At 36.1% G+C, this 12,684-nt stretch overlaps 1 protein-coding gene across 12 annotated transcripts in view; it reads left to right on the forward strand.

Moving 5' to 3' along the window:
• The window catches only part of PLEKHA1 (pleckstrin homology domain containing A1), a 54,627-nt gene that overhangs the window by 14,598 nt on the left and 27,345 nt on the right, over positions 1-12,684 (forward strand). For all 12 annotated transcript variants that reach the window (XR_011564315.1, XR_011564313.1, XR_011564314.1 and 9 more), the window contains exons 2-3: positions 4,873-5,033; positions 10,679-10,735. Coding sequence is in view for 9 of the 12 variants with exons in the window: in XM_019952895.2 (XP_019808454.1) it covers positions 4,893-5,033; positions 10,679-10,735 (198 nt within the window). In the remaining 3 variants the exon portion in view is untranslated. The remainder of the gene's footprint in view (positions 1-4,872; positions 5,034-10,678; positions 10,736-12,684) is intronic.

Here is a 12,684-nt window from a genome sequence, read left to right on the forward strand (position 1 = left end):
TGCCTATTTTTGGATATGTGTTATGTGATAGATACATGTGTACTGAATATTTTCTCATGTTCTGCAGCTAATCATTTGACTTGTTAACTGGTGTCTTTCAAAGAGCAGTTTTTAATTTTTATTAAGTCCATTATATTAACCATGTCTATGGTTTAGGCTCTTCGTGTCTTACCTAAGAAATCTTTATCTAACCCTAAGGTCATGAAGACTTTCATTCATATATGTATATATTCATGTATGTATGTGCACTCTCAGTCGAGTCCGAGTCTGTGTGACCCCACAGACTGTAGCCCTCCTGTCCTTGGGATTTTCCTGGCAAGGATACTGGAGTGGGTTGCCGTTTCCTCCTCCAGGGGATCTGCCCAACTCAGGGATCCAACCCACATCTCCTGAATCTCCTGCATTGACAGGTGGATTCCTTACCACTGAGCCACCTGGGAATCCCATATATTCATAAAATATATATCGGTATATATTTTATATATGTGTATATATAAATGTATTAGAATTTTAATCGTATATTAGGTTTCCAATCCATTTCAGGTTAATTTTTTTTTGACATGACTCACGAATTGTTCCAACATCATTTATTAAAGATGTTTGGAATTGCATTGACATCTGTTGAAAATCTGTTGACGGTATATATATGAGTCTGTTTCTGCATGCTATTCTGTTCCCTGTATTTATTGTTATCTTTTCACCAATCCTACACTATCTTCATTGCTGTAGCTCTATGGTTAGTCTTGAAATCAAGTAGTATAAGTCTGTTCTTTGAAAATAGATTTAGCTTTTCTAGATCTTTGCATTTCAACTTACAGAATAGAATCACCTCATCAGTGTTTATAAAATATCTTGGAATTTGACTGAAAGTATTGATAGCTCATTCCTTTCTGTATCTGGATAATGTTCCATTGTATGTATTATACATGTTGATGGACATGGGTTGTTTACACTTTTTGGCTCTTGTGGTTAGTATTGCTGTCAACGTTCATGTATAAGTGTTTGAGTATAAGTTGAGTATAAGCATAAGTTCATGTATAAGTGTTTTAATTCTTTTGGATATATACCTGGGAGTGGAGATGCTGAGTCACATGGTAATTCTGTGTTTAACTTTTGAGGAATCACTAAACTGTTTTATGCAGCTGTTGTGCCATTTACATTCCCACCAGCAATGTAGGAGGGTTCTAATTTCTCTCCTTCCTTGCCGATACTTATTATTTTCCTCTCTTAATTATATTCATTCTAGTGGGTGTGAAGTGGTGGCTCATTGTGCTTTTGATTTACGTTTCCCTAGTGACAAATAATATCGAGCATCTTCTTGTGTTCTGGTTGGCCATTTGCTTCTCTTCTTTGAGAGAAATGTCTTTTTAAGTCCTTTGTCCATTTTTAAACTGGATTTGTACTTTTGTTGTTGAGTTTAAGAGGTTGTTTTTTTTTTTTTTTGTATATTCTGGATATTAGACTGTGACTTCAAAAGTTTCCTCCCATTCTATATACAGTTTTGTTTCATTTTCCTGATGTCCTTTGATGCAAAAAATTTTTTAATTTTTGTGAAGTCCAATTTGTCTTATTTTTTCTTTTGTTGCTTGTGCTTTCAGTGTCATATATAAGAATTCATTGCCAAAGCCAAGGTCACGGATTTTCTTTTGTTTTCCTAAAGTTTTATAGTTTTAGCTGTTATATTTTGATTAATTCATTTTGAGTTATTTTCATTCATTTTGAGTAAGACAATTAATTCATCTTATTCAATTCATCTAATTCAACAATTCATCTAATTCAACTGAAAATGAATAATTAATTCATTTTGAGTAAGATGTGAAAGTGAAAGTTGCTCAGTCATGTCCGACTCTCTGTGACCCCATGGACTATACAGTTCATGGAATTCTCCAGGCCAGAATACTGAAGTGGGTAACCTTTCCCTTCTCCAGGGGATCTTCCCAACCCAGGGATCAAACCCAGGTCTTCCTCATTGCAGGCGGATTCTTTACCAGCTGAGCCACAAGGGAAGCCCAAGAATACTGGAGTAGGTAGCCTATCCCTTCTCTTGCAGATCTTCCCAACCCAGGAATCAATCTGGGGTCTCCTGCATTGCAGGCAGATTCTTTTTTCTTTTTTAATTAATTTATTTTAATTGGAGGCTAATTACTTTAAAAAACCTCTTGATGAAAGTGAAAGTGGAGAGTGAAAAAGTTGGCTTAGAGCTCAACATTCAGAAAACAAAGATCATGGCATCTGGTCCTATCACTTCATGGGAAATAGATGGGGAAACAGTGGAAACAGTGTCAGACTTTATTTTTTTGGGCTCCAAAATCACTGCAGATGGTGACTGCAGCCATGAAATTAAAAGATGCTTACTCCTTGGAAAGAAAGTTATGACCAACCTAGATAGCATATTCAAAAGCAGAGACATTACTTTGCCAACAAAGGTCCGTCTAGTCAAGGCTGTGTTTTTCCTGTGGTCATGTATGGATGTGAGAGTTGGACTGTGAAGAAGGCTGAGCGCCGGAGAACTGATGCTTTTGAACTGTGGTGTTGGAGAAGACTCTTGAGAGTCCCTTGGACTGCAAGGAGATCCAACCAGTCCATTCTGAAGGAGATCAGCCCTGGCATTTCTTCGGAAGGAATGATGCTGAAGCTGAAACTCCAATACTTTGGCCACCTCATGTGAAGAGTTGACTCATTGGAAGAGACTCTGATGCTGGGAGGGATTGGGGGCAGGAGGAGAAGGGGACGACAGAGGATGAGATGGCTGGATGGCATCACTGACTCGGTGGACTTGAGTTTGAGTGAACTCTGGGACTTGGTGATGGACATGGAGGCCTGGCGTGCTGCAATTCATGGGGTCACAAAGAGTTGGACATGACTGAGCAACTGAACTGAACTGAACTGAATTACTTTACAATATTGTGGTGGTTTTTGCCATACATTGACATGAATCAGCCATAGGTGGACTTGTGACCCCCATCTGCAGGCAGATTCTTTACCAACTGAGCTCTTAGGGAAGCTCTATAAGATAAGGGTCCAGTTTAATTCTAAAGCATATGAATAGGGCTTCCCTGGTGGCTCAGGTGGTAAAGAATCTGCCTTCAATGCAGGAGACCTGGTTTCAATCCCTGGGTTGGGAAGATTCCCTGGAGGAGGGCATAGCAACGCACTCCAGTATTCTTGTCTGGAGACAGAGGAGGAGTTACAAAGAGTTTGACATGACAGAGAGTAAAAAATATAACAGTTTCATATGAATAGCCAGTTGTCCCAGCACTGTTTGTTCAAGAGGCTTTTCTTTCCCATTGAATGGTATTGACACCCTTGTTGAAAATCAGCCACAAATGTATGGGTTTGTCTCTCGTCTCTTAATTCTGTTCCTTTGGCCTGTGTCTTTCTTCATAGCAGTATACCACACAAGTTGATAGTTTTTACCTGTTAATATGTGTTAGTATAGTGTATTGATTTTTCAAGTTTTGGTTACATTTTAGAAGTTTTTAAAAACTTTGGATATGTTTATGAAAAAATTGTCTCCAAGTGTCAGATTTATGATAACACATGTATACAAACTTAATGGATAGTTTTTTTTTAAACATTTTGGTGTGTGTCATCATTTCTCTAGCTGCATACAGTTAAGTGATTTAGATAGGCAGTGTATCAGGGCATATTCTAACTGAATTTTCGCCATGAGTTTAATGAAGAACTAGTTACGTAAATAATTCAATCTGTCACAAGATGTTGACACTGGCTCTAGAAGGACCAGAGTAAGAACAATCTAGAGATTTGCATCACATCAGGAGGGAATCACATATCTATAGTTCTAGAGAAAAATGGATGGAAACACTGCCTTTTACCCAAGTCATGATTTTTAACTTTAATCAACACAGCAAAAATTTCAGTCCTTCAGAATCAAAATATGATATACCTCTGAAGTTTCTTTTCATCTGTAACTTCTCTCTTCTTTTTCCTTTAATAATTTATTTGCTGAAGAAAATGGACTTTTGGTCCTAATGTTTCCCACTTTTGCAGTTTGATATGTTCCTCTGTGTTCTTTATTTCCTATGAATTATGAGTTGACCTTATGGAAATCTAGAGACTTGATCAGATTGTGATAAAACATTTTTGTTGTTGTTGTTATATGCACTTCATTGCTGATGTTTGTGTCTTCTGTTAGGAGGCACATAATACCTGCTTCACTGGTGACTCAGACAGTAAAGAATCCACCTGCAATGCTGCAGACGTGTATTTGATCCCTGGGTTGAGAAGGACTCCTTGAGGAGGGCATGGCAACCCACTCCAGTATTCTTGCCTAGAGAATCCCCATGGACAAAGGAGCCTGGTGGGCTGCAGTCCATGGTATTTCAAAAAGTCAGACATGACTGAGTGACTAAGCATAGAATACCTGCTTATCTCTCTTTTTATCATGTTAGCTTACTTTATTTTGATTCGTTTTGGTTTAATAATTCTAAGGGTTTTAGATGGGAAGGTTAAGATACAAGCTCTAGAGTCCAAGAATCTTGGTTCATGTTTTGTTTCATTACCTACTAGTTCACTAATTTTGGAAAGTCACTTCCCCTACTCAGTGTTAAATTTCTTATCTGTTAACATGAAGAGGGGATGATGGTGCCTACTCTTGGGGAAAAAAGTAAGTAAATTATTCAGCTGAGATGAATAGTTCTCCTTTGTCCCCATCAGTGTACAGTTGCATATAGTAACCACTCACAGTAAACTTAATTGCAGGTGATTTTTGCCCTTGCTTTTATGTATTCACATTGATCAGCTCCCAACTAATGTTGGAAAGTAGGCTCTTTGTTGAATAAATTGTACCATAGCATATTTTGTGCTTGAAGTCCACTGAGAAGTACTTACTGCTAATTTTTTTTTTTACAGTGTAATGTTCAAGCTCAGAAATGCCTTATGTGGATCGTCAGAATCGCATTTGTGGTTTTCTAGACATTGAAGAAAATGAAAACAGTGGGAAGTTTCTTCGGAGGTACTTCATACTGGATACCAGAGAAGATAGTTTTGTATGGTACATGGATAATCCACAGGTTTGTAAAATCCAAAAGGTTCCCTCTTCAAAAGCATATGAATTTTAATTATTAATTATTAAAGTATTTGATATACTATTCAGGTGTTAGGATTTGTCTCCTAAACAACATATATTTAAATTTATTTCTACTGACTACTTATTTCTACTATTCTCCTTGCCCTGTATACCCCCAAATCCTACTGTGATAAAGTTCAGAAGATGAAGCTCAGTTTATTTGATAAAAATTTAGGCATGTGTTTGTTTTTCCTTCCTTGGGAGAAACAACTCTAACTCTGGTAGAAAGTTTTTGGATTATTTAGATTTAAGATACTGTCTCTAAGATAGAGACTACTGCTGCTCTGCTAAGTCGCTTCAGTCATGTCCGACTCTGTGCAACCCCATAGACGGCAGCCTAGCAGGCTTCCCCGTCCCTGGGATTCTCCAGGCAAGAACCCTGGAGTGGGTTGCCATTTCCTTCTCCAATACATGAAAGTGAAAAGTGAAAGTGAAGTCGCTTAGTCATGTCCGACTCTTCGCAGCCCCATGGACTGCAGCCCACCAGGCTCCTCCGCCCATGGGATTTTCCAGGCGAGAGTACTGTCTTCTGGTAAATAAGCTGCTTAACCAGGTTGACACTCTTGCACTTGTGTAGTCCTTTCATCTTTTAGTGTCAGATTTGAGTGACAGCCATTTGTGAATTTGTTTTTTGTTGTTGTTGTTGTTGTTGTTACCTTGCAAATTATTGGGGGCAGATGTCATCTATTAAAAATTAGAATACCATTTTTATCATCTTTGAGAGGCCTTGGCCTGGAGATCATCTGTTGAGAAGTTTTAAATTTTCTTTACCCGTGAAACTCTTAATTCAAATTGAGATGTATATTGCAAGAAAGTAAGTGCAAAGCAAGAGATGAGTCCCTAGCAAACTTCTAAGCTGATCTGGTCTAGGGGATGACCTCTACAGGTGAGGAATGAAAAGTTGAGGAGAGCAGGGACTGGTAGGAGGTTCTGTTCTGTTTCACAGAGAAGGAACCAGAGCCCCTAACAACGAGTGTGGTGTTCTTTTCTCTTCAATATTGATTTTAGATTAGGCAAAATGCATATTGCTAATACATTTATATTTGTTCATATAGAATTTGAGTTGTGGGGAACTATATTTAATACTTTCAGATAAACCATAATGGAAAAGAATATAAAAATGAATTCATTTTCTTTCATTTTCTTCATTTATGCAGAAAATATGTTCATTTTGTGCACACGTGTGTGTGTGTGTGTGTGTGTGTGTGTGTATATATATATGCAGCAGAAATTAACACAGCATTGTAGATCAACTACACTTCAGTAAAAAAAATCAAAGAAAAAAGAGAATAAGATAAATACTTGATAACTGAAGAAGTAGTAAGTCAGTAGTACCCTTGAAGGCCACAGGGTGCTGAGTAATCCCAGCAGGACTTTGTGAAAAGCAAGTCCAGTCCGGAAGCAAACATCCCCTCATCGTCTCTTCTGCTGGGGACAGACCAAGGAGAGATGGTGAATTGGACCTTGATAGTGATAGGTTTTTTAAAAAATTCTCTTATATGAAAGGTAATAAGATGATAATCAGGGCCTCTAGGGGTTTACAATGTACACAAGCTCACACAGTGTAACTGGAAGTTGATCATCAGCCATTATTTTAGAAAATATAATGTCATATATCTTGGGTTTGAAGTTTATCCATTTATCATTTACTATACCAGATATTACTGACAACTTCTGCTGATAATTAAAAGAAATTATAAACTTCAAACTAATTTTTTTGAGTTGTAAGGGATCTTAATCCTTAGTATTAATTCAGTCTCCTCCTTAATGCAAGAGACCCATTTATCCCTGATGTTCACTATGTTGTTTGAACTACACATTACTAAAAGGTATTTATTATATTTGAGACAGCTTTAATTATTGTTTTGCATGCCAAAATCTAGTTCTTTGTATCTTCTATTATTGATCTACTTTACCCTCTGATTCTCTATACATTTGGTCCTGTATCCACATGCAGCCTTTCAAATTTTGGAGGATTATTTGTATTTTAATTCAGTTTACATTATTTGATTGCTGACCTTGTATGAGGCTTTTTTTTGGCTAGGAACTGTGTCTTCTCTACCCTTGTCCTTATTGAACTTATCGATACTCTGTTTTACTCTCTTATCTCTGAGTATGACCAACTTCCTTGGGTGACAGTAACCTGTCTGTGCAGCTACATGATTAATACCTTTATTTACTTGATCAGAGTCATTGGGAGAAGGAACCAGTCAGCAGAAATCAGAAGTTCATGTTTACCCTTTTTTCCCTTTTTTTTAAAAACATGAATCCAGTTCTTTTTATTGCCCATCTCTTAATCTGTAGCACAGTCCCACTCCATGTTTCCAAGGTGGGGAGTAACTTGGCCCCTCTTGACTCCCTCTGATTACCGTTTACTAGATTCCAGTTTCTGATTTTCCTTCCCACACAAGCCATTGCTCAGTTCTACCTATGAGCTTCCCTTGATTTGTCTCTTTCATAAGATCTGGTTGACTCTTGTACAGTTTCTCCTGAATGTTATTTACAACTGCTTGATTGTTTCTCTGTCTTTATATAATAGGTTCTTCTCCTTAGAATTTCTCCTTTTGTCAGTACTTCCCACTTAAACAGAACTAAAGGAAAAGAACAAAATAGATTATGTATATTACACCAAAGGAACAATAAACTTGGATTTCAGAGGAAAGCTGTGATTGTAGCTAGCAGAGGGAGTGAAGGTCCTCCCAGAAGTGGTAGTAACATTTGGAATTGACCTGGAAGAAAGAGTATGATTTTGGCCAGGATGTGGAGAAATGGGTATTCAGTGCTCACCCAGTAGTGTGGGGCAGGAAATCAAAGTAAGGAACCCTGTGGCGTACCTGGAAAACAGTTGGCTTTGGCTGTAGCAGGGAGGGTATATGTGAAAGTGTGTACTTAGCTAGATCTTTTTCACATTAACTCTTTTTTTAAAGCCAGATTTCTGTGGTGTAATTAATTAGCCCATTAGTTTTTTTGAATGGAGTGCAGAATTTTAAATTTGTCTTTTTATTCAGTTTGTTCTTAATAATTTTATCTCTTCATTCCAACTGATAAGAATCTTTTACAATCTGTGTTCTATCATCCAGTGTATTAGCCTTCAATACCAGCTTTAAAGTGTCACTTTAAAATGTATTAAGACATATCTCTTTATGAAAACTTTAGTAAAATGTCTTGCTAACATTATTGTGGTTGAACCACATGAAATTGCCATTTTACTACCATTTTGATCTCCTAAAAAAAAAAAAAATGGCGATTTCATATGATTCAACCTGGTTGCACACTGTTCTACTGATTTAATAGCCTGTACTTAGGGAGCCATTCTTCCTCTGATCACTGCTTTCTTTACATTAACCATTGGTTTAAAAATCCGTTCTAGAGTATTACTAGGGAATCAGTTTGGGGCTTTCTGTGCTTTGTTGATGGTGTGAGAAATGGTGGAGAGTTAATTAAGTAGCTTTATTAGAAAGTGAATTTGAAAAAACCTGAAAGAGGATTTTCGCAAAATGAGTAGAGGAACTCATAAGAATAGTTTGTTTCTCTTTTTATCTTAAATGTCATACTAGTTTATTATTTCTTGTTCATTGTCAAATAACAGATTTGAAACCCATTTCTTTCCTGATTGAAATTGGCAGCAATCATACCACTTTGTAGAAACTAGGTATTTTGAATATCCTTTATCTGCCAGGTACTTATATTTCATTGTACCGTGTCACTAATTTATGACCCTTTATGTCATGCAGTCAGGACATAGTTGCTCATTTCTTTTTCTCACCCATGGGATTAGAGCTGTAGTCACCTAGTTCAAATGATAGAATTATGGAGGACTTGAAAAATAATGATTTCAAATTGTGGAATAGCAGTATTTGGGGAAAAAAACTGTTTGATAGTGGTTAGAAGAGCTTGAAGACATTTTAACATTTCATTTCCTTATCCAAATTGAAAAGAAAAAACCCTTTAAACATAAAACATTTTGTATAAGGACAACCATTTAAAGATACACATTAAAAGTTATAATTTTATGTACATATTTATGATATAAATTTAGAAGCTTGTATCAATATATAGTCTGGAGTTTAAAGCAAAACATAATGCAGTTTTACTTTGCATAGAAGTGAGTTTTGAAAAGACATGCCCCTATAAACAATAATCAGTTTGTGTTTGAGAATCCCATCTTTTAAATGTCTAGGCTTCCATATCATTAACTGTTTCCACTAAGCTTACAGAGGTTTGAGACAGGTACCTCCTAATCATTCATGAGAATAAACCCATAGATTTTTTTCTTTAATGTACATTATTATAAAGGAAGTTAAAAATTGATCCTTAATCTATAGTGGAGGAAACTTTCAAAATCAGGATTGTTTTACTTTTACTTTTGAAATCATCTATCAGTCTTTATGTTTATTACTTTTTTGCAGATTCTTCTGTCTGGTTTTCCCATCTCCATCTTCCCTGATTATTATAGTCCAGTACATTTTAATTAAAGCACAGTTTTCGTTACAGAACTGCTTAGAAGCCTTCTTTAATGGTGTATGTATGTGTGTGTGTGTATATATATACAATTTTTTTTTTTTGGCTGCTTGCAGGATCCTAGTTCCCTGACCAGGGATTGATACCCAGCTACCACACTGAAAGGACTGAGACCTAAACACTGCATGCCTAGGGAATTCCCTCCAAGTCTTAACAGTATAAATTCCTTGCTACTTTGTTTCTTATTTAGGTCCTCTATAATTAGGTTGTTAGTTTAAGTTCCTAAACCACTGTTTCCTACTTCAACCCTGTGTGACTCCGTTTTACAGCCCAGCACAGTCTCTTTCCCTTTTCAGTACAGAACATCCTCATCCACTTGGTGAAACTCATCTGTTTCTCTGCCTGGAATATTCGCTGTCCTGTTCTTTGTGTTTCGAACTTTTTCTTTATAAAGTCTAGCTTCAATGCTTTTCATTCTTCCACTGAGTCTTTTCTGATAGCCTCAGGCAGAAATGATTCTCCTTCTTTTAAGACACATACCATATCCCAAACTTGGAAGGGAAGAATAATTATATTTTTAATGAATGTGCCAATATATACATTCCCTGTTTTAAAAGTGTCAATAATTTTCTTGAAAAATGGTATCAATGTAGATTAGTAATGGTGTAATAAATACTAACATAATTTAAATGGGGGAAAATCCAGTCTTTTTAAAGCCATATATGTGATTTAATAATTTTAATAAAACAAAGTAGTATATGTACTTTTTTGAAATTTCTTACCTTTCTGTTTTATGTCTAAATATTTTTTCCCCATTGCTTTCTGAAACAAAATCTGATCTTGTTTATGGTTTGTTAAGCTCATGAAAAAAGTTTAGATATAATGATAACAAGATAGCCTTTAGCTATAACAGAATGTGTTGTGGTGGAACAGAAAGAGTTCATTGTTGTTATCCTTGTTGTCCACTTGATTTCAAACCTAGTGAATACTTGAACTGAAAAGTTAACTTGTAAAGTGTGACATCTAAACATCTGATTTCTTAACTTTTTTTTAGTGTGTATAGGATATTTTATGTTAAATAAATTTGTAATGTTGGATATTAATTATATGTTAATAATTTGTTTATAGAACCTACCTTCTGGATCATCACGTGTTGGCGCCATTAAACTTACCTACATTTCAAAGGTAGTCTCTGTGTATTGTCTTACATTCATGCTTGAATGAAGATCCCTAAGAATGAGAGTATGAATAAAGGGAGCCGACTCTTCTCTTTGTCATTTAAGATGATGATGTAGTTCATATCACACTGAAAACACTACCTGATTACTATGTTTAGGAAGTTCTTTGGTAAAATTAGGAAATTTCATCAAATTTAGAAAGAGTACAGAGTTAAATTATAGAATGTAGCAAATTGGGAAGTTAACATTAACTTTTATGATTAGGCATATGAATGTCAGAAGTGGATTGATCTGTTAATAGTTAGGTTCTGTCTTTGGGAAATCTGGTTAAGATTTTTCTAAATCTGTGTTTATTTAAACTAATTTTTAATCTCATTACCTTTGACTTTTTGTTTCTTTACATCTTACTTTGAGGAGAATACGAACTATCTTCATGATGAAAGATGATTTTTCCCTCATTTGACTTTGTCTCTACTGATTTCTTTTCATGTTTGTTGACTTCTCAGAAATTTTTGCAATACTATTTTTCTTTTCAAGAATTTAGATTTGTATTAGGTAGTTTTCCCCCTCTTATTATCTTTTATTACTGTTTTGGGAACTGAGATAGAGAGATGCTGAGGAACTATTAATAGCTTTGTTTTACAGAAAGTAATAAGCTTAGTGATGACTTGAGATATGAAAGTAGCAACACAGTATGATTAAATAATATGCATATACATACTATTATGCGTATATTGGGATTTGTTAGCAAAGGTCTTCATCAGAGGACCAGTTTACAAGAATGCCTCTGTTTAAAAGAAAAAGATATTTTTGATAAATAAAAAGCTTTGTATTCAGTATTATAATAGAGCTATTCATTGACCAAAAAATAAAATAGTCCTTGGACAACAAAAATTACATATTTAAAGGGAACCATTTTACTTTAAAATCGTTATTATGTAAATTTGCAGAAGACAAATTTTAAGTATACCTCAAGTGTTCCTATAAATTTAAGACATTTAGTAATACTTCAGGGTGGCTTGCAACTTAAATTCTATAACTTTTGTTAGGAAGTGTAGGATTCCATTGTGGAATAAACTGTAGATGCCCCCCAACACCCCACCCCCTCATCAGTTTACTTGATTGCCTGCAGTATACATATACTGCAGTGTAAACGTGCTGCCAGGGATTTTTGACTCTTAGTGAAGTGATGTGGAAAGGCCTATTTTATTGGAATAGGCAGTTGAGGTAGAAATTGCCTGTGTGCCTGTGTCTCTTCAGTTGCTTATTGCCTGGTCTTTTTAAAAACGGGAGGTCTTTTTAAGGATTAAGATATTAATTCAATAAAACAGGCAGACTGACTGGCCACTGCTTTCCCCTCTTCCATTGCTTCCTTTTTTAAATATAACCTTCTCTATGTGGTGAAGTTTCACCTCTGCCCCATAGCGTACTGAAGTTTGAATTGTACCCTTGTACTCTACTTTAGACTTGCCACTTCTCCCTCAGAATTTATCCCTGGAACAAATTTCATTGTGATTCAGTGCTCTGAATTTGTAGTTGGGATCAGTCAGGACACCTAAACTTAGAATTCCTTCTGAAGGTACAGAACAGATGCTACAATTCTAAGGGCACTGGGCCCTTAGACACTGGGCAGCAGCGTGGCAAACAGCCCTGGATGGTGGCAAACAGCCCTGGATGGGCTTCCATGTGAGCTGCTTTATAAAGGCTAGCAGCAACCAGGGGCAGCTAGTTGTTCACTTTCCAGATGGAACCACGTGCTGCATGTAGTAAAAGGGGTCCCTTATCCTAGGGTATTCTAATGTACAAGTGAGGATCCAGTGCCATTGGTTTCCTCATTGCAGATGAGTGTCTTCTGGATTTTTGGCTTTTATTAAATATACAATCTGGCCCTTACCCACCACCATTTCCTCATGCAGTTAATTTAGAAATATGCAATTTGGGAAGAATTCATGGTTT

Source organism: Bos indicus, chromosome 26, assembly GCF_029378745.1.
Source record: "Bos indicus isolate NIAB-ARS_2022 breed Sahiwal x Tharparkar chromosome 26, NIAB-ARS_B.indTharparkar_mat_pri_1.0, whole genome shotgun sequence".
Classification (NCBI taxonomy): domain Eukaryota; kingdom Metazoa; phylum Chordata; class Mammalia; order Artiodactyla; family Bovidae; genus Bos; species Bos indicus.